The sequence below is a fragment of the Lasiosphaeria miniovina genome (assembly GCF_030549165.1).
Source record: "Lasiosphaeria miniovina strain SMH2392-1A chromosome Unknown B0T26scaffold_6, whole genome shotgun sequence".
Lineage (NCBI taxonomy): Eukaryota > Fungi > Ascomycota > Sordariomycetes > Sordariales > Lasiosphaeriaceae > Lasiosphaeria > Lasiosphaeria miniovina.
In genome coordinates, this window is record NW_026848225.1 from 2,429,006 (window position 1) to 2,453,032 (window position 24,027).

The 24,027-nt window shown below is 52.9% G+C and overlaps 7 protein-coding genes across 7 annotated transcripts; 4 read left to right on the forward strand and 3 right to left on the reverse strand.

Moving 5' to 3' along the window:
• Positions 1-259: 259 nt before the first annotated feature.
• B0T26DRAFT_653780 (uncharacterized protein) lies at positions 260-2,623 on the reverse strand (the record flags this gene model as incomplete). The annotated part of the gene is made up of 2 exons (XM_060438491.1): positions 260-1,528; positions 1,613-2,623. 2 exons carry the CDS (start codon positions 2,621-2,623, stop codon positions 260-262), a joined length of 2,280 nt encoding a protein of 759 aa, XP_060292999.1.
• Positions 2,624-3,133: 510 nt separating this feature from the next.
• B0T26DRAFT_835575 (polyubiquitin) lies at positions 3,134-4,500 on the reverse strand. The gene is made up of 2 exons (XM_060447505.1): positions 4,292-4,500; positions 3,134-4,189 (listed from the first exon to the last, which is right to left on the reverse strand). The coding sequence occupies exons 1-2, from the start codon at positions 4,311-4,313 to the stop codon at positions 3,294-3,296; spliced, it is 918 nt and encodes a 305-aa protein (XP_060293000.1). The 5' UTR covers positions 4,314-4,500; the 3' UTR covers positions 3,134-3,293.
• A 2,501-nt stretch (positions 4,501-7,001) lies between these two features.
• Positions 7,002-9,571, reverse strand: B0T26DRAFT_653278 (uncharacterized protein; the record flags this gene model as incomplete). The annotated part of the gene is made up of 2 exons (XM_060438444.1): positions 7,002-7,102; positions 7,171-9,571. 2 exons carry the CDS (start codon positions 9,569-9,571, stop codon positions 7,002-7,004), a joined length of 2,502 nt encoding a protein of 833 aa, XP_060293001.1.
• A 4,052-nt stretch (positions 9,572-13,623) lies between these two features.
• B0T26DRAFT_652869 (terpenoid cyclases/protein prenyltransferase alpha-alpha toroid) lies at positions 13,624-15,547 on the forward strand (the record flags this gene model as incomplete). Its single annotated transcript, XM_060438407.1, has 5 exons — positions 13,624-14,285; positions 14,369-14,499; positions 14,561-14,678; positions 14,774-15,073; positions 15,235-15,547. The coding sequence occupies 5 exons, from the start codon at positions 13,624-13,626 to the stop codon at positions 15,545-15,547; spliced, it is 1,524 nt and encodes a 507-aa protein (XP_060293002.1).
• An 820-nt stretch (positions 15,548-16,367) lies between these two features.
• On the forward strand, positions 16,368-17,354 carry B0T26DRAFT_722597 (uncharacterized protein). Its single transcript, XM_060442598.1, has one exon. It carries the CDS (start codon positions 16,453-16,455, stop codon positions 16,696-16,698), a length of 246 nt encoding a protein of 81 aa, XP_060293003.1. The 5' UTR covers positions 16,368-16,452; the 3' UTR covers positions 16,699-17,354.
• Positions 17,355-19,351: 1,997 nt separating this feature from the next.
• On the forward strand, positions 19,352-20,782 carry B0T26DRAFT_418545 (uncharacterized protein). The gene is made up of 2 exons (XM_060434897.1): positions 19,352-20,177; positions 20,304-20,782. The coding sequence occupies exons 1-2, from the start codon at positions 19,629-19,631 to the stop codon at positions 20,424-20,426; spliced, it is 672 nt and encodes a 223-aa protein (XP_060293004.1). The 5' UTR covers positions 19,352-19,628; the 3' UTR covers positions 20,427-20,782.
• Positions 20,783-21,046: 264 nt separating this feature from the next.
• Positions 21,047-21,882, forward strand: B0T26DRAFT_743062 (uncharacterized protein; the record flags this gene model as incomplete). The annotated part of the gene is made up of 2 exons (XM_060444206.1): positions 21,047-21,077; positions 21,533-21,882. 2 exons carry the CDS (start codon positions 21,047-21,049, stop codon positions 21,880-21,882), a joined length of 381 nt encoding a protein of 126 aa, XP_060293005.1.
• Positions 21,883-24,027: the final 2,145 nt, after the last annotated feature.

Consider the following 24,027-nt stretch of genomic DNA (forward strand, 5'->3'; position numbering starts at 1 on the left):
CAGACGGCTCAACACCCCCCCACACCGCGCTCCGACGACAAAGGTCGCTTTGAGATTGACGTCCTATCTCAGACACGGTTGTAATTCCCAAATATCTACGCTTTCTTAGACTTGATTATCAAAACGTCCGCCGAACTAGGTGCTTGATACTCGGCAAGTCTATGCTAACTGGAGTCTTGCTGTCTGATAATGATGTGGATTTGAGATGTCAAAACCACTCGCTCTCAGCCGCCGAGTATAAAATCAGGGTGGCGGATTTTCATTTCTTGCCTTTTCCCTTCCCCTTCCCCTTTTTCTTCTCTTCCGGCAAACTTGCAGAACCTCCTTCAACCTCGTTCTGCGTTATCTTGCCTTCTTTCTCAAGCTCTCGCAGTTTCTCCTGCCCGCTGATGAACATGGTGAGGTCTCTGTTTGTCTCCTTCATCTCCTCGTTTTCAGTTCGCAGCTCTGCAAGCGCCTTGTTGACATTCTCGGCCTCCTTATTGAGGTGCTCGATACGTTTCATTAAACCCCCACTGACCTGCTTCTCCTCTTGAAGAGACTTACTCAGGTTGCGCGCAAGCTCAGTTGACTTGTTCGCTCGGTTCCGCTCGCGCGTGAGCTCACGCTCTAGCGACGGCACTGTTTCTTCTTTGAGGACCCTGTGTTCTTCCTTTAAAGCTGCCAGCCCGTCGAGCGCCTCGTGTGCCTTTGTCGACGCCGCTTCGGCTGCTGCCGAGGCCTTGGCTGCCTTGTCAGCCGCCTTGTTGACCATTTCCTCAAAATAAATCCGCTGACTTTCGAGCTGGCTCGTCAGCAGATGCGTGTACTCCATGCCAATTCGGTCAAGCTTGGCGCGAGGCACCACGTCTCCATCGCCATCCTCTTCAGGCCCCGTGCCAGCCGCCCGCCAACGGGTTGATGCGCTATTATTACTGCTCGGGAGCTCTACTACCTTGCCGTCGCCCTTATCACGGATTAGTCGATGCACCCACATGTCGCCGGCGTAGTCCCACACGTGCTGTGTCTCGAGCTCCAGGCTGAAGCTATGTGCCGTTTCCTTCCAGTGATCTTTGGCATGACCGCCCTTGTACCGTCCACAGCCAACGTTGCCACAAATTAGGCAGATCCACAGGTCCGACGTCGAATCGCACACACTGCATATATTGGACACACCGGAGCCAAAAGGCTGCGAGTAGGGATTCTCTGGGTTGTAGACATCCTGGCTGGGCGCTGGGTTAGTCGCCCGGCATACGGGGCAGCCAGACCCTTTCCACGTCTGTAGGCATGTGCAGTGAAAAACATGTTGGCAGAGAATGGTCATCAAGCCGGCCGTGTTGTCCATCCGTTCTAGACACACAGGGCAGGTGGGGAGCTCTATGAGACTCGGTGTCGGGGGGGGAAAGGGTTTTAGGGAGTTGACAACCCCGGGAGAAGTAGGGGAGTAAGCGTCCACGGTAGCTTCGGAGCCTTTCCTCTTCCCTGCACTTGTCTGGTCTGGCGTTTCGAATGTGATTGACTTGATGTACGTCACATGGCAGATTTCGGTCTGTTGATGTGTTCGGTTAGCGCAGGGGTTCCAACGTGAGTAAGGAAGGCTATGATAATCGCCGGCACGGAGAACAAAACTTACCTCTATACTGTCAAAGGGCTTCCCATCAAACTCCTCACGCCACTGGCTGGCTTTCCAGTGGTCCCGGAATTTCATGAGGACCATGTACCGGCTCAGTTTGCTTGTCATGACCATCCTGTAATGACTCACGTCCCCCCTCCACTTCTCGCCGACGAAGCCAAGGAAGTCGCTGGCCGAGAGGTAGCTGGGAACCGCAGGAATGCAGAGAATAGTGCTGTCATCGTCATCTGAGTTCCCGCCTTCGACTCCGCTGCCGCCGCCGCTCCCACTCGCGCTGCCCTCTCCCTCCCCAGCAACATGTGCACTCGGCAGTGCAGCACGTGGGATACTGGACTCGTCACCTTCTCTGTAAAGATGGACAATTCCCCATCCAGCTTCGGTGTTCTTTGTCTCTAGAGGCAGGTATCTACCATTGGTCGCCAGCCCCATGCCTCCGAGGTTGGGGCCCAGGGAGGCGGCTGGTGCGGCAGCATGTGCGCCGCCGCTATCGTCACCTCCGATAGCCATCTTCCCTGCCTTACTTGATTCCGGCTCTCCTGTGCTCGATATTTCGCCGCTGCTGCCACCGCGTTGCTCTTTGGAAAGGTCAAAGCTCTCAATGTTGACCAGGCCGAAACGCCAGTCCTTAGCTGCCGTACGCGGCCCGATACCAGCAGAGAATTTCGGGGGCGGGGAACTGCTAGAGCGCGCTCGCCACTGACGCTCGCTGAGGAAGACGACGTTGCGGTCGCTATCGGCGCCGACCTGGGAAGTGGCTCGTTGTGCCCCGCAGTCGATTACAACCGAATTACGAGCTCGCTCGCTAGCGCGGCTGATGTCGCGAGACGAGTGTCGCGGAGGTGAAGATTGTTGTTGGCTGCGTGGGTGGGAAGGTAGATCGGCAAATATGTTCGATCCGGGCAAGGCAACCCAGATATCGTGTCCGATAGAGTCACCGTCGTCGTTCCGGCCCGCCGCCGGATCAGGCGTCGAATAAAGCTCGAATTTCAAATGATACGAATAGGGAGGCATAGCCTTTGGTGAATGGCCACTGGAGCTTTGCTGGTAAGCAAGCCCAAGAGGCTGTGGAGCGTAAACAGTGTTTGTTTCGTGCGTGCCTCGTGCGGCTTCCTAGATGCAAGTGTTTCACTTCTACTAGGACGATGACACCAGTGCGATCAAGGCAAAAAGCTCTCCGGTTCTCGAAGCTCCCAAGTCCCACCCGGTAAGCACCATGGCGGATTGACCTGCCGCATTAGTAATTCGTGAAGGAGGGAAAATCGAAAATATGAAAAGGATTAAAAGATTATCTATTGAAAAAGCCGTCGCCGAATGCGTCTCTCCATTCTGAGCCACTTTGATCAAGTGGAGAGTTTTCTCGTGGAAGGTGCAGTTCCATGCGATCATGTACTGTATTCGCGGGGTAGTTACAGCGAGCTTGACCTACCCGTCCTAGCGCCTGTGAGAGTTTTACTATGATTTGTCACAAGCCGGCAAATCATTCAATCATCGAGTTGCACTACAGAGTCGTGGACAAGAAAAGGATGTAAAATTAGACTCCAAGAGTCAAATAGACATTGCTACTTGGGGTGAGCTGTGCTCAGTTACCTAGCTATGTATGTCCGTTCCGGCGACTATCCGAAATCGCTGAACGCCGTTGTGTAAATCCACCCCAAACCAATCCCAAACAAAAAAGAACCGCTTACTGGCCGCCGCGAAGACGCAGCACCAAGTGGAGGGTGCTCTCCTTCTGGATATTGTAGTCGGAAAGAGTCCGACCATCCTCAAGCTGCTTTCCAGCGAAGATCAATCGCTGCTGATCGGGCGGGATACCCTCCTTGTCTTGAATCTTGGACTTTACATTGTCGATCGTGTCCGATGACTCGACCTCCAATGTGATCGTCTTCCCAGTGAGCGTCTTCACGAAAATCTGCATGCCACCACGAAGCCGGAGTACCAAGTGCAGGGTGCTCTCCTTCTGAATGTTGTAGTCAGAAAGAGTCCGGCCATCCTCAAGCTGCTTTCCAGCGAAGATCAATCGCTGCTGGTCGGGGGGGATGCCTTCCTTGTCCTGGATCTTCGACTTCACGTTGTCGATTGTGTCTGAACCTTCTACCTCCAATGTGATCGTCTTGCCGGTCAGAGTCTTGACAAAGATCTGCATGCCACCACGGAGACGGAGGACAAGGTGGAGAGTGGACTCCTTCTGAATGTTGTAATCCGAGAGGGTACGGCCATCCTCAAGCTGCTTTCCGGCGAAAATCAGGCGCTGTTGGTCGGGGGGGATGCCTTCCTTGTCCTGAATCTTCGACTTGACATTGTCGATGGTATCCGAGGATTCCACCTCCAGAGTAATGGTCTTGCCAGTCAATGTCTTGACGAAGATCTGCATGCCACCACGGAGACGGAGGACAAGGTGGAGAGTCGACTCCTTCTGGATATTGTAATCGGAGAGGGTGCGGCCATCCTCAAGTTGCTTGCCGGCAAAGATTAGGCGCTGCTGGTCAGGCGGAATGCCCTCCTTGTCCTGAATCTTCGACTTGACATTGTCAATGGTATCCGAAGACTCGACCTCGAGGGTGATGGTCTTGCCAGTCACTGGAAGGATGTGTTAGCTTTGATTAGCTTCGGTCGGGGAGGGCGCCCGATGACCGGGAAATGCCACAGCGCAGTCCTCGTAGACAGTGCGGGGTAACTTACGAGTCTTGACGAAGATCTGCATCTTGACGAAGTGATGTGAGATCTCAAGTGTGGTGTTGGAGGTATCGATAGGATATTTGGGTTCTTCTTTGTGGAGGATTCCTAGAAGAGGGGAGATGGTTGGTGGTTGTAAATGGAAAAGAAAGTGGTGAGGGAAAGAAGAGTGGTTAGAGGTTAAATAGGAAGGCGAGAGAGTTGGTCAGGCCGCCACGGAGGGGTGGCTGAGTTGGGTGTGTCACAAAGGCGCAAGGGCCGCTGGTTGGCTCTTGCAAGGGTAGGGAAGCGCAGGGAAGGGTCTCGAATGGCCGCGGTCCAGTCAGGTGAGCGTATTCGGATGGCCGGAGCGGGGCAAAGAGGTGTCCTAAGAACCAGCCTCGCACGTCGCACAGTCGTCCACTGCCAGTGATTCCGACTGCGGCCGAGGATGAATAATTCACATTCGCCCAACCTAGGCTCAGTCAGCCCTTTTCAGCCTCACCAATTATTCCAGCTCCTCATTACTTTTTTGGCTCATTCTACAGAGTACGCTACTGAACGAATCTTTGGAGGTGGAATCATGAAGTGAAGGGCCCCTTGCCGAGCCTCGCCCTCTCCTCAACCTTGCCGGTTGGTTGGCCTCCACAAGGCGATCTGGGGGCGCGCTTCCCGCCCCGCCTGACAAGGCCCACCACCTCACTAAGGTAAACGGGTTGTCCCTGTTGCATGATGTGAATGAATTCACAACTAAAAACATATTGCAACGCAATCGTTAGAAAATTTGAGTTCAACATCCAACATCTATCGTATGCTGTAAATATTGCGTTAGTTTGTTCAAACTTGGAGGAGCAAATCCACCGATTATTAGCGCCTGCCTGTCTTCTCAATGCACCCATCCGCTTGTCGAGCCGCCACTTAGCATCTGGGTGGCTCGCCGGTCAGCAGGAGCGCGACAAGGGGCGAGACCACGCGGGCGCCCAGGCCTCGCCTCTCCGGACCAAATCCAAAGTGGGCCTAAACTGGCCGAGAGGCCGGACCGTAAAAGTGAGTGCTCACGGTCTACGGAACACGTGTAGGTAGCACCTTGGTACAGTTGCACGTGCCGAAGACCACCTTAAGTGTTCGACCATTTTGCTAAATTGTCTTCTAGCCACCTTCAGATCAACTCAATTGTCTTGCTCTCGCAGCGGGCTCTGCGAATTAATGTGTCGCTCTTATCGCACTGCAGCAGCTGCTCCACAATGCCGATGGGAAACCAACAACCAACCCCGCAATCATCGGGTGTTTGAAGATGCTGCGCTGCTGCTGCATCAAGCTAAGGGCCAAATGACACCACAAAGACAATCGCTGTCGCAATGCATTCGTCAGGAAAATTCACATCACCCATTTCAACTATTAACACATTCTTTCTTGCATAGTGTAAGGCTCCCTAGTATTCGGCATCGTGCACCGAAAGACTTGGCTGGTAGTGTTTCAACCAGGCGAGTAGTAGGAAAATAAGCTAAGCGGCACAACCGACGTCATCGTTTCCTCGGTTGGTGACAGGCGACCGACGGTGCCTAATTCTCATCAGCACAACAAGCGGGGGATATCCAATATCTGTTCCGTCGCGAATCTATTTTAGTATGAGCGCGCAAATTGGCTTTTGTCCTGAGAGAGACGCTGAATAATCCGTCTGCATATTGTAAGGACCAGAGCACATCGGGAAAATGATGAGCGTGAATTTGGAATAGGTTCATGGAAACGATAGAAGGACCCCGTCGCTGGAGGAAATTTCAGAATTTGAAGGTTAAAACATGGACTAAACGTAAAAGGCGTCGACATGTTCTTTCGTGGGTTTTGAATCTCGCTGGGGACACGTTAGGACTGTGAAATAGGCTTCGAGGAATCGAGATTCCGTTCGGTGGAAAGATCAAGGAGTGCTGATTCATAGAAGCTTACCCAGATACTGTGGTTCTTGCGAGGGATGTGGTCGCTTTCGATGCTGGGAGTGAGCCACCTATCTCAAGCTGCCTCGGCAAAGCACACCAACTTCTGTCCATTTCTCTCTTTGATACAACAACTCCTTACACAACATATACCCATAAACATGCCACAACTACCTGTTCAGTGCTTTAAATCTCATGAAATTACTTGAAAATTAAAGGATCTTAAGATTAAAATCCCAACCTCGCTTTTCTGCAGCTTGTATCGAGCTGAGTATTTATTTGGCTTTTCTATTTTCTTCACTAGAATTCTTACCCCCATCTCGCTTGTTGGCCATCACACAAAGCCGTCCCGCCCTAGCAACATGTGTCTTGAAGACTTCGTAAGCCTCTCAAACAAACGCCAATCCCATGCATATTTCTATATGCTCTGTTCTCTTTCGTGTGCGTATCGTAAGAGCATTCCGTCGTTCCCATGCGCCCGTGTCCTTGCCATCGGGACTGATGTTCTGATTCAGTCGTACAGATCGTTGGGTAAATCATCAAAAGTGTCATAAAATGGTCCGTGATAATAGACGTCGGTTTAAATCGAAACGTGTGGCAGCTGCCAGCCCGAAAAAAAAAAGTAAAGCGAAGCAGTCATCATAAGAGTTAAGTCGCAAAAACGCCGTCGCTGAACTGAAAGAAGAAGGAATCCCAACAACAAAAAATAGACAAAAGAAACAAAAGAGGCTCTCGCGAGCAGAATGGAATGTTTCCGTCCAAAACGGGTACTGTAATGAGACATCATGTTGCGACAAGAGGCGGTCCTAGTTGGCTCGAATGACCAGCTTTGACAGCAGTTTGTTGGATAACGAGTCAAAATCATATCGATCGAACTTTGTATCTTGACGCGTTCTCAGGTAGGCCTCTGCGATTCTATGTCAGTTGCAAGTTCCAAGAAAAGAAAAGAAAGGATTAAGACGCAACACCACTGACCATGCTTGATGACATGTTGTCTCACTTCTGTCATTGCCTCACAAACAGCTGGGTTGTTGTTGAGCAGCTGACCGTGTCTCCGGGTATCCCACTCGGTGAATGACGGGAGTTTCTGCGAAATTGCATGGAAGAGGCCGACAATGACTCCAACAGGTGTTGTCTCCATGTCGGTGCAGAACTTGTTGACGGCAACCGGGTCGGGAACGCGGTAGTGGCAGTCAAACTGGATCTCCTCCCACACCGCCAAAAGGATGGAAGCGAGCATGTAGATAGTGGGCCAATTTTTCAGCCGCTCTCCGCTGTAAACGCTGGAATAAAGAGCTGAAAGTTCCTCAAGAATATCTTTCTGAAGTTCGCGCCACATGTCGGCCATGGCGCACTTGATCTGGAAATTGATCATGACCGGAGCAACAACTTTGCCAAAGTACTTGGAATCTTCGTCGTCAATCTGGCCCTCCATTGGCTCCTCGGTAGGCGGCTGCTCTACCATAGTGATGTGGAGAGTGAGATTGTAGGCCACAACGAGCTTAAGGGCCTTCCGGATAACAGGGAGCTGCTCTTTGACGTAGAAACGATATGCTGTCTTGAAGATTTCAGTGATGAAGGGGGTTCCTTCGAAGTGATCGTCGATGAATCTCTCAAATCCCTCGTCGATGTGCTTGTCGAGATATTCCGAGAGCGCCTCTGGTGAAACACCTTCATGTCCAACATCTAAGCGCTCGGTGCGAATTTCGAAATCAATGGGCTCCTGGTCTTGCAGCGTTGACTCGACCCAGTCCAGCTGGAAACAGCTGTCATCCGCAACATACACCTCGCGAACCATAACAGGAAGACAGAAGCCATAGCCGTGAGTGATCCACATCAGTGTTTCCTTTTGTGCAAACCCCTTCACATTGAAGACAGACATGCCGCGGCCGAGATGCCGCTCGTAGTCGGCTTTCCAGTCCTTCATGAAATAGCCGATATCTTTGATGTCGATCCGGGTGCAGGGAACTTGCCACAAGCGGGCGTGAGAAGGCTGGCAGCCCGCACAAGGCTCGCCTTTGTCGCATGTCTTCTTGAGGAACTTGCAGCGAAGACAAGCTCTGAGCTTTCTAATCTCACTGGCCTGCTTGCGTTGCTCCGGGAGAAGTGGGCCACGGCGTCTTCCCACTTTCTTTTCCCCAGTTCCATCCTTCTTGCCAGTGGATGTTCTCCGGATGACGGGCTTGGTGGCCTTGGCAATGGGGCTCTTCCGCTGGCCGGAATTTCTTCGGACCGGAGGAGAAGCAGATCCGGAGCCGCTGGCGACAACAGGCCTGCTAGACGTGGAAGCAGCCTTGATAGGCATAGGAGCGACAGCAGCTGAGGGACTGATGAGCTCGGTGCTTGGGTGATGATGCTCTCCCGGGAAACAGTTGCGGTGATTGGCCGCAGGGTCCACCTGGGTGTCGGAGCCGGGCGAGTAGGGGGAATAAGGGAAATTGACCTCGTCGTAACTTCCAAACTCCTGCGAGTTGCCGTCGGATTGAGAGGAATCGGAATTACTTCTCCTCAAGTGCAATGTCTGGCTCGGGTTAAAGATGGCAGCGTTTTGCGAGGCTTGGTTTTGTTGGTAGGCGTCGTAGTTTTGAAACACATCCACCGATGCCCAGCCATTGTCGCTCCCCGAATTCAAGGACAGAACCTCTAGATATGTACCAGTTGGCGAGTGGCTTCCTAGACTTCCGATTCGGGGAAGTCCGTCAGGCTGGAAGAGCATTGCAGGCTCGAAATCCTGCCAGTTTGCCATGCCGGCTCCCCAGTGCATTGCCTGAGCCGTGTCGTCGACGGGAGAAATTGTGCCGAAGGTGGGTTCCATGTGAAGGCTGGTCTCAAGGGCGGCCTGGGTCGTTGCTGGAAGGTACTCAAGCGGAGCAGGCTGGAAACCCGAGGTAAATGGGTTGTAATTTATCAAAGTAGCCGAGTCCTGGATGAACTGCGCGAGGTCCGGGGTGGCCTGCTGTTGAGCCTGCAGGGACAGAGACCAATCCGCAATTAGAGAGGAAGTGTTCGGGTGGGCGGCCGTCTGGAACGGAGAGTGCTGGTGTTGCAAGGGACTTGGCATAGCACTGTGATGGCCAGGGGACTGGGCGCTTTGGTCGTCGGGAGACGAGGAAGTCGCGCTGCCGGAATTGGGCGAGTGCATCGATACAGGCGCACCCACTCTCCCCGACATGTCGAGAGGCAACCATGATGTCCCCGGACTCAAACTCAAACTCTGGCGGTTGGCTTGCGACATTGTGACGAGGGCGGTCGAAGCGGGGTTTCGCGATGGGGCAGCCGTTGAGACGGCAGGATACGAATAGCGGTCCCGATGATCGAATCCAAGCTGCTCCAACAATGCGGCTTCTCCCCCGGCGGCGTTGAAGTCGTAGGTCATCTTCACAAGACAGACCAGGCAAGAGAGAAGAAGAGAAACGACGCGTGCGAGAAGGGATTGGAGGGATTCGGTAGTATTGTAGCTGGCCGAGGGGCGACACCGCTCTTTCTCGACGTCGAGTCGGTCAAGAGAGGGTCATGACAAGCGTTGCGGAGGAAGAGGCACTCGCCGAGGTTTGGAGGCTCGCACTCGTTTGGTCGTGGGATGAGGTAGCGAGTCTGGGGAAAGGGTGCAAAGAACTCGCATCCAACGTGGGAAAGCGTGAGAAAACGCTTGCTCGTCGAGAGAGATCGCTGGACGAGGCGAGGTGGAGAGCCCCCTAAGTCCAGTGCCGCACCTCACGCAACTCGCTCCCGTCCACCGCTGAAGAGGCGGTGAGAGCGCTTTACAATCCTGGTCCGACAGCTTGCCGCTGATTGGGCTCAGGCCCACTCGGGCATGCGACAGTGGATAGTTGCATGGCGGGTGTGTCCAATCACTACAGCAGATGAGAGGCCACAAGGGCAGCCCAGGACCGTCCCAAGCCAGCCCCGCCGCACTGTAGCAGGGCCTCTCGTCCCCTCTCCGCCTCCCCCAGCCCCTCTCCACGCTGTCTTCTGCATCAGGCAGGCGCGAAGAGGCACAGGCGGCCAATAGCTTCTTCAATGACAGGAGAAGCGATCCATAAGTACCTACCTACGAAATACCACTGTCAAAATTGTTGTGCGAGTTAGATGAGGGTTGCTTTGCCCAGCTAGGTTATGGAGCCCTCACTCATCAACATTGAACTGTGCCAGACACTCCCCAGTGAATGCACCAACGAACTCGGAGATTGAGACTGGGGCGCGGCGCGGCGCCTCTTTTATAGTCTCTCGGGGTTGTGTGTTCGATCGGTTATAGTAGATTAAGAACAAACTTTGCCGTTTTATTTAGTCTGGTCTGGCCTGGTTGTGTTTTGTCCCGCATCCGCACCACCCGTACCCGCACGTCCCGCATCCGAAACTCCGTGTCAAACGTGGAAGCTACCGAATAATCTTGATAGCAACAACGGAATTGCTAAACAAACATTTACGCAAAGATCATCACAAGCCGACAGTTGATGGCCGCTCCAGTTAGAGTGAGAAATTCAAAAGCCCACCCCTTAGCCTTGCAGGAGTGCATTCTCCGCAGTTGACAGTGACAGGATTGCCAATGTTGCCATCGAGAGATGCAGGTGGATTATGAAGTCGGAGTGGCGTGCTGCACAACACTCTTTCGAGTTGCATTACATTGACATCCATTGACCACAAGAAGCTAAACTAAAGGGAACTGTGTTTCCATGCCGTCCCTGCGTACTGGGCGCTCGGCTTCTGCCGAATCATTAATCAGTTTGACACATCCTCAGCGGCTGAATTGATAGGAAGCTCGTGGAATAACGACGGGAACCAAGAACCTGAGGGTCCCCCCATCTTCAAATAGCGGGCCTTCACTAATAGTAGTCCATCCGTACTCTGTACGAGTATGACAGAATTAAAAGTACATTGCGCCCACCTTGCGTCTTCTTGGAAGGAATCCTTCGGGTAGCACGGAGGCACATCTTCTCAATAATGGGTTTCTGCCCTTATCAGTCATCCATCCCATTGATTAATACTGTGGCTGTTCCAACGGCCCCCCCAGAGTTGGAGCCAAGTTTTCAATAATTCCTCGCTGCTCAAAACAGGGCGCACCCCGACCGGCTGAGGGCGGCGACTTTCAACGTGTGGGGAAACGAGCTGCCCAGTTAGAAACGAGGATGGTGGGTTGATGATGGGATGGTTCCGATAGTCTGCACAACAACCCTCCGGGAAGATGCGCAATGCCGAGCGGCCGGCCACAAAAAGAAAGCAAGTACTCCCACAGTGGGAAATGGGAGTCTCCAAACGCACGGCAGTTTTCGGTTCCAGTGGTTGCATTCGACAAGTTTGGGTGGGCGATTAGGAATATGTGTGAGAAGGAGCCTCCCGTGACACGGGCTTCTGTGCCACTGCTACCATGCTAGCTGATCCCTGCCCATTTCCCCACAGCTTATCAGATCCCGATTGCGGGCCCATCAGCTTTCTTCCTCCACTAGGACCCTGAATTAGGACGCCGTTGAAGTGGTTGGTGTTTGGCCACAATTGGAGGCAGGTCTTCTTGAAGTTGCGATGGCTGCTAGCTATGGTGTTAGCCTTGAAGACACGATGAAGCTTTCTTCGAGAAAATTAGCAGATTACCCCTACCTCCTGCGCAATTCGCAACCGGGGAAGCGCCCCTACGAGGCATGTCAGCAGCAAAGCGGGTTCATATGCGGGGTCGACATCCGAGCCAAGGGTTGTCGGGAGGGCGCTTGCGAGGGGTTGTTGACGCGATGCCAAAAAGGTTTCTTTAGAAGGACTTGCAGATCTCAAAACACAATGGAAAGACCCGACGTGCACGCCTTGGATTAGAACCTCCCAAGCCTTCAAGGGAAGTTATCGGTTGTTAGGGTATTGTTTGGCCGTGTTCTGGGTAGACGAGTGAATATTCTGAAGCCGGCCTCGTCTTCCACAAAACAGACCGCTAGCGAGTGCGTTCCGTCCCGGAGTTTCGCCGGCTTGCTTGCTTGCAGACGGCGGACATGCAACAAGCGCCGCAACTGCTGTCTCGCCATACCGTACAAATATGTGGACTAGCCAAGGCAACGATATTTCCAGAGGCTAGGTTGGTCAATTTGGCGAGTGGATTTAAAGCCGGCGTTGTTCTCTGTCCTGAAGGTAATTGTCACTTCTTGAACGAGTGAGCGATCGGCTTTGAGACTGCCGCTTCCCACGACTTCGGGAGAGTTGATATATCATATTCTAGACTCTGAGAAGTAGTCAAAGTCGATAATGCACGCCCCATGAGAGCCGCTGTGCTTTGATAATTATTGTTCTCTTTGAGCAACTTGACCTCACTAACTCGGGATTCTGCGATTTAAAGCTGCGCCGAGGCGGCCGGTGGCCTTGCTGGCACTCGATCTTCCGAGTTGACACCGGCAGAGATCGCAGACAACGAGAAACAGAGTCGGCGGCACCAATCGCGGTCCGTCTTTGCTCTAGTATAGGGTGGAGGCGAGATCTCCCCCATCGACCACAGCAACCAGTGACGAGTCAGGATGTGCGAAAACTGTGCCTGCGATGCACCAGTTCCCGGGAGGACTACGTACACAGTACACAGTAGTGCTACCAGGAAGCAGGTAGGTACAAAGTGCGGAAGGACAGAATTGGTGTGCTCGATCAGCCGTAACTGCATGACAGACGCAGTGTAAGATGTGCGCGAGTCTGGTAGTATGGATCTAAATCGACGATCGATCATCTCCGCATCCGTTTGACCGAGGCTTGAAAAACAGTTGAAGACATACGTGACAAAATGCTTGATACCTAAGGTACTCTTTATATGGCCTCCTCTCGGACTTGAACTCGGAAATCTTATCGGAGCAACTTCGATCGGCTCGGCAGGGTCAGTTGAGGAGCGGGGAGGTGGGGTTGCTCACTGCGAGGCCGAAGCTGCCAGCCGGCTGTCGGTCTTGGATTTTTTGGGTTCCAGGATTGTCAGTGCTCGCCATCCAGGGTGATATCACCCTCTCTGTACGGAGTAACCACGGCTGTTACAGTTGAGAGTAGCAAAAGAAAAAACCACATACGTAGGTAAGGTAGACAGATGAGTTTCTTGGGGCCAGTTAATTCCATGGAATTGCACACCTTTACTCCCAGTTGGTCGCTAAAAACTATGACGTTTCCTGTAAACTTTTCTCGCTTGGCAGTTGGCCGCAAGCCCGACCACCACCTGGCAGGCAACCTTCCAGGTTGCTTTCTTGACCCGTAAATTTGGGCTTCAATGGCGGCCGCTTTTCGACAGCAACGCTGCAAACATCAGTCTTTTCATCATGTCGCCCAACTGTTGACTGATTTTTGCGACACCTAAACAATACTAAGAGAGGGGTATTTTTAATATTGTTCTTGGGCTCTTTCTTCTGCTTTTGGCCTCTTTCCATGCCGCTGCGGACAAAGGCGTTGCGGCATCGAACTCGAGTTGTCTTCAGCCGAACCGGCAACAGGATGGCGCGGCCGTCCAATACCCCTTCGCCGTCAACCCGCAACAAAAATATCGTTGACCAAGCAAAGGGAGGAGAAGAGGAAGACGAAGAAGAAATTGTCGTCTCCCACATCTATCCTTCCTTCATGATTCCAGACATTTTTACCGGGTACCCTCCCGTCAGGGATGCCCTCGTCACCGACAGCTCTGTCGCCCAGGACCAGATTGCCAACGAGTGTCGGCATTTCGTGGCCGGTGAAGATGATATCCTGGAGTACAATGAGCACGGAGTCCCACGACTGAGCAGGGACAAACACATCAGGTTTCTTCACCTAGCCCTGGGCGGACTGCCAGGCCGCTTCGTCGCCGTGGATGCAAGCAGGCCCTGGTTTCTGTACTGGGCCATCTCAGGTCTTACAATCCTCGGCGAGGATGTGTCCCGCTACCGGAACGCGGTCGCCGAGACAGCGCGCTCTATGCAGAACGACACTGGAGGTTTCGGCGGAGGCTGCAGACAGCTTTCCCACATGGCCACTTCCTATGCAGTGGTCCTGGCTCTTGCCTTAGTGGGTGGAGAGGAAGCCTTCGAGGTCATTGACAGGAAGGCAATCTGGAGATGGCTCTGTCGCCTCAAGCAGCCCGACGGAGGGTTTCAGGTCTGCCTCGGTGGTGAGGAAGACATCAGGTATGTCGGAACCGAACGCTGCCCAGACGACAAAATGGCGAATTGCTTCTCTCTGACACACTGAAAAATAAAAATAAAAATAGGGGCGCGTATTGTGCGGCAGTCATAATCAAGTTACTCAACCTTCCCCTGGACTTGGCGCCGGAGTCCCCAGCCTGGACGGAGGAGGGCGACAAGAACCTCCTCACCGGGCTAGGAGACTATGTCCGACGATGTAAGTCAAATGAGACCGGGTCTATACCCAGAACCCCAAAAGATTAATGCTCACTCGCTAGGCCAAACATTCGAGGGCGGCATCTCTGGTCAGCCAGACGCCGAAGCCCACGGGGCGTATGCGTTTTGCGCCCTGGGTTGCCTTTCCCTGCTTGGTCACCCTAGCCAGGTCATCCCAAGGTAAGTAACAGCGGCTACATGATTGCATTTCTCCTACCCACTAAGGAAGTGACAAGAAGCATCACATACTAATACATGCCCGGGATGCATGGCAGATACCTCGACGTTCCACGACTCATTGCGTGGCTGTCGTCGCGACAATATGCGCCCGAGGGGGGCTTCTCCGGCCGCACCAACAAGCTCGTCGACGGCTGCTACAGCCACTGGGTTGGCGGGTGCTTCCCACTAATTGAAGCGTGTCTCAGCGGCGCTACTACCGGTGGTGCTGATCTTGCTGCTGGCAGCCTTCCACCTGCACCGGAAAGCCTATTCAGCCGGGAAGGCTTGATTCGGTATATTCTTTGCTGTTGCCAAGACCTGACCAGAAAGGGTGGGTTGCGGGATAAGCCAGGAAAGTGAGTCGTTGTCTGAGTTGGCGTACCGTGCCATTCCCACCTTCTCTTCTTCTCTCTCTTCCTCCTGCCCTGTTGCCCTCTACATTCTCTCTTACGGAAATACGTTCCGTCTCTTACCCATCTGTATGTCTCACGTCTAATCCCGGGTTCCGGAAACTTAGGTCGCCCGATGCCTATCACTCGTGCTATGTCCTCTCGGGTCTCAGTTCAGCCCAGCATCAATGGGAACTAGTGCCGCCCGAGGAACAAGAAGAAGAGCCCGCGTCTGCTGGGACTGAACCCGCGACTTCAACGACAAGATCAGTAGCAGCAGCAGCAGTAGCAGATCCGCTATGGGTCGTATTGCCGTATTTCGAGGGCGTGCAGATCTTTGACCAGAGGGACCGGGTTCGACCAATTCACCCAGTCTACGCCATCCCCCACCGCAACCAGCAGGCCATCAGGAATTACTTCCTAGCGAAGGAAGGCTTCTAGTGATATCATCCTGCCGCTGCTATTTGTATGTGGTATATGCGCCCTGGGTGCCGCATTATACTAGACTATACATACGCCACACGTCCTGGTGGGAGGAAAACAAAACAAGCGAAAAAAAAAGTGTCAAAAGCATCCAGGCACACCATGTATGTTCTATTGTCGTCAATTCCATCACGTGTTGGGTCTCGGGATTCTTCACGTTTCTCTTTCCCCACCCACCCCTGGTCATGAAGGGACCCAGCGGAGGACTGATTGGCAGCCCACCTTCATCCTCACACCTGAGCCGTCCCAGTTTGCTGCTCACTGCTATGCATGCCCAAGCCTGAATAAGATTGGGGGCGGGGGGAGGGGCCACTTTTGTGGTTTCCTTTCTCACCTTCACGGTCTCCCTCCGTGCGCCTTTGACAACTCATCATGCCTTTTCCCCCTTTTTCACTTCAGACATGGGGGTTGGCCCGTTGGCGTTTATGTGGGCTCACGGGCTCGGGATGGAGGGCAGGTTCAGCGGGAAGCTAAACCCTTCTCAACTCTCGCTACATATGTTGCGCATGTGTCGTACGTTAAGTGCCTGCCTATTGGGTTTTATCTTCATTTCGTGGTTTCCTGGGTTCCGGTTGGGTTATTGGCAGTCCATGTGTATGGCGTATAGTTCCGTATGTCATCGGTAGGGTGTATAAACTAAGAAATCCAGCAAGCAAAGTGTCTCTGGTGGATGATAAGGTGCAAAATAGCCCAAGGTAAGATGTCGAACGGTATATTCACGAGTCCGAGGCTGTCAACGACAAGAAAAAGAAAAAGAAAAAAGCGTTTGTCAGGGACTAGAAACCCACCCATGTCAATGCCGAACTAAGAGGCAGGGTCCGACCTGCGTGCTTTTCTATCCTTGCTCTGCGGAAGGCAGGTGCATGGGCCTTTTGCCACCTTCCACGACTCTGGTTGACTTGCTTTTTTCCCTCTTCATGATCTGTTACGGGACTTGTCGGTTAATGGAGGCGAAGAGGATCGACTGTCTTCATCGTCCAGAATTAGCTCCGCTTCCCTTCCGCGGAGTCACAGATGCAGTACATAGACACGGAGCCAAGGGTCAGAGGATGTTCTTGTTCGTGGCCTCGAGAGAAGGAAGAGTTTGTACATGTACACGCATACGATAAGGGTGTTTCTAGTATTTCGGTTAACCAATTCCCTGATAGGCATTCATGACCGAATAACCGTCTAACGGTCTTTTACCTGTCAAACTGTAGTGCAAGTCCATAGTTCTAAGTCATTTCTCCTTCAATTACTCCGTGATGATCAACCTGGTCGTAACAACGGGCCATGGCCCTAAACAAGTTCGCGTAGACGTACAAGAGTAATATCAGACAATTTCTTACAGGGACGGAGTGGAGAGGGAAACCAGGGACATGACGAAAAGTGTCTCAACGAGACAAAAATAGCGAGCTTCTTACTATCAAAAGCCTTGGTTTCGTAGTTTTCCTTTTATCGATGCCTCCCCCCTTAGTCGTTCCAAAGAACATTTGAGAACTCGGGTAAAAAGCAGACGAGCAATCACGTAACAGGGGCCTTCATAAGAAGCAACCCGAGGGACAAATGTTTGTGTATTGATGCTTAGGTAGGTACCTTAGGTTGGTTTCAGTTCGGTCCATGCCGCTTTCTCTGTCTCGCTCTTGCTACAGACATGGAGGTGAAGGAGAGGGGCGAGATACCCACGATTGTCTAACCTTGTTCGCCTCGGCCCCTCACCCTCTAGTTTGGTATGGTACGTTACGGTACAGCCTTCTTTTAACGGGCACTGGGTGGAAGATAATAGCGGTGGCTTACAGAGATTCGGAAGGATGACGTTCAAGTGGGACGCTACGCTACGCTACCATGCAATGCAATGGAGCAGCAATGAGGGGTTGATATTTGCCCCTCACTGCGTTTTGACTTTCTTTGCCCTTTCAACTTTTTTTGGTTCTTTGCTCATTGCGGGGTCGGTAAAACCGTCCCTCCTCATTTCTGTGTGAAAGAGTCTCACAAGAAAAAAACATTTCGATGTACGTTACGGGCAACTCTCTGGGCGGAGGCACGGTCGAAAGCCTCTCAAGCTGCTCAAGCTCTGCTGCTTGTCTCCCTTGGCCGAGAGAGTTTTTCTGTTCTCTCCGGTTAGCCCGCTCGCGCCCCGAGGCTCACATCATCCGTCATATGAAGCGCATCAATCAGAAGCGTTTGATGGTGTCATGTTGATGATGTGAATGACCCAAGCCTGCGAATGAAACGGGGCCAGCCACAATTTGTTTTGGTGGTGGCCTTTGACCTTTGCCCGTGCATTCATCGTCGGCGCGTGGCTCTTGCCAATGGCCTCTCTGAGGGCAGGCTTGTATCTTTCCAGAATTATTCTTAGTGCTCACTCCTTCAAGTACCTACCTACAGTACCTTAAATGTATCACACTTTAGGTTTCCGGGACCTTCTCCCTCCACTTATGGCGACGCCATCCTCGTCAACTCGCCGTAAGGGTTGCAGGATTTCTTGCGCCCGAAGCAGGATGTTTGTCTTCAATTCGATCATAGTGTTTTTTTGTTTTATTTTCCGTTTTTCTTGTCCAACATGGATGGTTGGTAATTCCACCGAAAACTGGCCGTGGAGTCCAACGAGCAAGTGTCTTAAGCCGAGGAAAGTCCAGACAGAAGGGCTCCACATTAGACAGGTCTTCTGTATCTCTAGCTAAGGTAAGGTTTGTCGTCGGGAAAGTACATAAAGTAGACTCAACCAAGGCCGTTGGGGATTCCGCTACGCACCGCTACGCGGCGTCCAATGTGGACAAGTCACCTCCACTCGGCGATGTTGCCCAGCATTGCGGATGGGTCTTCTCCTCGCCAGTCCTGCAACACGACACGGGAACTCCAGCCTCTCCGTCTCCTCTCTCCTCCCCTCGCCCTCCACCCCGCTTCTTCGCCCTCCCCGCTCGCTTGGGCGGGCGAGGGGGCAAAAATGCTCAATGAAGATCTGGATCTAAGTTTGGTCGTCGGTTGGTCGTTACGGTCGAGGAGATGCTTGAGCGATGCAAAGGGCTGCTACTACGAGGTACATACCTTACATACTTACGGATACCTCGACACACATTCGTCAGTAACGTTAGCGTGCATCGAGTCGGAGTTGTCTCTGGTCTCGATGCGCTCCCCCTCTAGCCCGACCCATAGCTGGGTTCTTGTTTTAATATCCAGCAGCAGTGCCAACTCATCATTGCATGACGAGAGTCGAGGTCTGCTTGTGCCTAGTTGCCTCGCGACCCCATCCTCCATTCAGAAAACGCCGTTCGCGGTTTAGGGCCACAAGCAGGGCATGCAAGGGTTTGCCGGCCCCAGCCACTGTTCATGCACCTCATTCTGTTCACCGACTTCGTGGTATGGCCTCAAGCCAGTCGTTCAACCTAGGCGCTTTTTTGGGGTCCGCCGACGGTCTGGCGATGGGAGAGAGGGCCACGGCCGCCATCCCTCCATATCTGTCTGTCTGTCTGTCGGTCGGTCGGTCCTTCCTTCAGATTGCCTGAATGGGCTGTTGCTCTCCAGCCCAGCCCTTCCTGTCAATTTGGGTCACCTTGATTGCTTTAGCAGCACAGCACGCACTGAAGCTTCTCTAATCTGAATCTTCCCTCCCCACTTTCCCCCGACAAGCGCCGGTTGCTTTCCCGAACTAGGGTGGGCTACTTGTCGTCCCGGAAAACCCAATTGCCCCGTTTTGGTTTACGACATTCGTTGATTCTACCCGCCTAGAAGAGCGACAATGGCATGGGAGACGGAGACGCGAGTGCCCGGCGAATCGCCCGTGGATATGGACCCGGCGGCATGGCCCACAATACGACGTCGATAATCCGCCAGCATCGCGCATGCAGCTTGGCTTGGAGTTTCTTTCTCTTTCTCTCCGCCCGTCGCTCGGCTACTGTATCGTTTCGTTTCTCCAGACCTGCCTACCTGGTCCACTAGGCGGGCACCAGTATGTAGCCAGCCACTGGACGACCCTCGACCCCGACCCCCGGTTTCTCGTCCCTCGCCGTCCTTGTTGGTTTCTCGTCCCTCGTCCACGTCCCGCGTCCCCGTCCGGTCCATGCATTGTACTGTACGCTTGTATGTTCATTATACTGTATGTTCATTATACTGTATGTACTGGGACGGCAAGTCCTGCTGCTGGGCTACAAGCCGTGGCAGGCCGCGGCGGCAGCATGACAGGTGGATATGCATGTCTGTTGACTTGTACCGCTCGGGGCGTGTCGTCGTCGAGAGCACAGTTGCACTACTAGGCAATACATTCACATACACATACTCGCATCGCTGCAGCTGCATTAGTGGCCGCCGCCAGATGAATCTCGGAGACAACAGTCTCCGCTTTCTGCCCCCTTTCTGCTTTGCTTCGCATAGTTTGCGAACCAGGCACGTCCCTCTCCCACTGCGGTCTTGTCTCCGGGCTCACCCAGAGCACGGGTCTCGACTGGGTGCCCGGCAGCAGACCAAGCCTGCCGAGTCCTCGAGTGAGAGTCCACCTCGCGCGAGCCCGCCTGCGGAGCAAGAGATTGGCCTTCGGCGGTTCCATTTTGCCACCTCACTATGCCTGGGTCTGCATAGACAGGCGCTTTTACCCCAAGGAAAAAGCCTGCAGGTAGGCACGCCCGCAGCCCAGTCTCGGACAAAAACACGCAGCTAGCGGAGGGGGAGAGGAGCGGAGAGAGAAAAGATAGCAAGTTGAGAGGCCGGACAAGGCAGAAGGTAAATAACAAAAACAAAGTACCAGCTAGCGGTGCCGTGTCTCGTTGCCAGGACCCTTGCCACTCGAGATCCGTACTCCATATTGGTTCCGATCCAAACTGGCCCCGACTTATCAAAAGAGATCATCCCCTCCCCAAGATGAATGCATCCCCCATGTGTAAGGGTGGAGTTGGCCGGGTCTCAGCGGGTTTATGAATGGCAACGACACGCGCCAGCACATCAAGATGGGTCACACTTTGAGCCGCATCTCGACAGTCGGCATGCATCTTACGAACCCTTCCCTCCTGTCCGTTTAGCTTTTCTGTCATTTCCCTTCTCGCGTCTGTATCTGGACAATTTGCCATCCCCTGCCCCGCATTAAGTCTCCTGGCACCGCAATAAAGACACATGTCTCGCCGTTGCTGGCTCAGAATTTCCTGCGTCCGAGCCTTGAATACGTAGCATATCAGCCTTGACTTCACCACCCACAAACCCACAACACCCTCTTGTCTGTAGGACAAGCTTCCATCACCGGCACTGCCCTACTTTTTCTGTGTGCCTTCTATACCACATTGCCCCTAGGTTGGGCTCGACTGCATCGCATCAAACGGAGTCCGGATCCCGTCCCGCGGCCTGCCTGCTTTCTTTCTCTCTATCTCTCTTCTATTGTCTGTTACTGCTTCCAGCTGTACTTTGGACTTCGACGGCATTATACGTTCCCACTTTTTAGCTTTGCCGTGTGTGTCCGTCACATCTTGACCCATTGGGGGGTCAATTGACAAAATGAAGGGATTCTACATCCAGTACTTGGAAAGTAAGTCGTCAATTGAGTCTTTCTGGTGGTGATGGGCCGACCTTCCTCCCTGCCATCACGATGCCCCGATCCCACGTTGTTCTGTTGTGGTGGGGTGTCGTTTACCAGGCATGTCATCCGTCCGCCTCGTGGGTGGTTCACCCCTGCACGACATCTCCACGACATACAGCTGCTCCCGCCTGTTCCTGCTTCAGTTTAAATCCCGACCACCACATCCCAAGCCCCCCGTCACCTGTTGATCCGAAGCACCCTACCCATCCCACAACATTTTGTAGGGCTGAGGCGGCGTCATGTTGGGCTGTCATGCAGATTTCTTCACGTCATCCCGGTTCGCCCTGCCTCGATCCCATGCAGAAAGAAGGGGGATGCGGCGGGATGGAGGGGGGTGCCAGCCCCAATTGACAACGAATTGGGTTGTTTCCAGCATCACATAGCTAACCGAGGCTTCCCCGTAGGTCTTTGTCGGCGTCGTGGGTGGCAGGACCCCATGTACGAGTGCCACCGTGACTCTCACGGCTTCACCTGCCTGGTTCTGGTCAATGGCCGTGAGTACCAGACCGATTTGGCATACGAGTCAGACAACCTAGCCCAGGAGAACGCAGCCATGCGTGCCTTTATGGTTTGCCGGAACTTTTCCGTCAATGGAGGCATGTTGGCCCGCAACGGGATCGTGCAGGGACTCCCAGCCGACGACACCACCCGTAGGCCCAGAAAGGGGAGCCGCCACACTTCCTCTTCCAATCACTCACACGGCCGCCGATCTGGACATCACTCAAGCAGCAGCTCTACTGCTTCGCTAGAATGAATGCGAAAAAGAACTGCACCTCTTTTTGTGGAAGGGCATCATGATTGGATCCGCTGGGTCCCCGATCTTCTTGGATTCCCACTACTACCAGGACCAATCCCAAATCGGTGGAAACCGAGGAAACCCGAAGAAGCCCAAGGCAGCAGCTGGAAACTCCGGGACCGTACATTCTGATATAAAACTGGAAAAGGCTTCACAGCAACAACGGAGAGACATGGAGCGAGCGAGAGAGATTCGGCACTTATACCCCGTTGGTGGCATCCAACCCGCAATTTCCATGATCAAGGAGACACGGGAGCGAGCGAGCGAGAAACGAACGAGAGATGATGCCAAGCGCACGTACACCAAAACATTTGCATTTCCCACGATATGAATGAACGAACGTAACGACCTAGACCATATTGCCTTTCTAACGACTTTGACCGACGACTTTTGGTTTTTTTTATTCTGCCTTCCTCCTTTTAATTGGATTTCTTCAACCATATTCCAGGAGCCTTTTCCCGTTGCATCTTGCTGCATTTTGTTTCTTTGGATTTCTTCGTCCTATTTCGAAGCACATTGGATGGCCTTGCTCCTTGTTCCATCTCTGCCGGCTGGGTATCACAGGACCAGCCTGGGAGAAGATTCGAAGTCAACATGGACCGGCTCCGCAGAGCACGCAATATTCTCAAGAGGCAACTCTGGTGGACCAGACACCACAAACGCATATATTGGACAGTTATTCTCTTTTTTTGCCCCACGTTGATCTCTTTGGTTCATCATTTCCGAGGGTTGCCCAACCCACGGGTGGACTTAGCCCGGAAGGGCTGGTTTGAGCTACACTCACACGTCTATTCGCCCTTTGCCAGACGCAGAAAACGGCCGGAAGTTTGGTATCGATATCATGGGAATGCCCGTTTAGACAGCGCCATATTCTCGTGGAATCAAGTGGTGTGTGTTGGCAAGCAATCTTGGCCGCTTTTTTGTGACAGAAAACAGGGGGTGAGGCTGAGTTAAAATGGATTTTTGACATACCTCTTGGAGAATATTCGAGAGGTATTCTGTCCTCCTCTTTTGTTCGTCCTTGATTTTTAACATTGGCAAGAGGCAAGGGCGAATTTCATGAGCGCTTGAGTTGGGATGGAAAAGAGAAAAGATTCCGGGGGAAGAGAAGGGCGGGCGGGAGGAAGGATGGTCAAAGACGGACTTATGACATGAACGAACAACGTACCTTTTTATGACGAAACTCTCATGTCTCTCAGGAGATTGAGACCTATGATGATGATGAAAGAAAATACACTTCACCCCCTTATTTTCTTTTGCTTACTTATTGGCGACCATTTATTCGTAGATGGGCACCTTAACTAGATAAATTGCAATGGAGCCTACCATATCGAGCACCCACATGGGAATAGTCCCTCGCTTGCCAGCGTTTACACCAACACGTTCCAAAGACCCAGCTAAAATGGAATAACCCAGGGTAAGAAGGGTTTTCTATTTTGAACTTGGGTCAAATATGCCCAACAAACGGATACCTAGATTATATTCGGCTGTGTGGTGGGTCTTGTGGCCATGTGTGTCGTTGGATATATTTGTGCACAGCGTTCCAATTTGGAGTTGCAGATATTGTCTTTGTCGTTCCTCTCACCGGGTTGAATGAATGGGGCGGCTTGAAACCAGCTGCGTGATCGCCAGGCAGGCAGGCAAGGGTACTCGGCCAGTGCCGGTGGGCAATCAGCACTTTAAAGAGTCTGAAACGGACGAACTAGCTGGGGTGGCTCATTGTGGCTCGGGGCGAGGTTGTTTACTGTAAATACGGAGTACCGAGTCCTGAGGGCACGTCCATCTTTGGTGCCTGAGTCGGTCGTGACCGAGGGCATTCAAGTTGACGTCATACCACTCACTCACTTACTTACGCACCACTTGATGAACGGCACGGTGTCGGCTGAGAGGCACTGGAATCTGCGTGTTCTCATTGCTGCATTGCTGTGGAAGGGGAATGCACCGCCTTCCTCTGTTTCGGTGTGCAGAGCCAATAAATCCAGGCCATGGGAACCCGTGACTTAAGCAATCCAATTGAACTCTCAACTGCTGCCCAAGGCAACCGTTCGAATACCTTTACGACGGCCGACAAAAGGATGATTAGACTTTGTAGAACCGACAGCG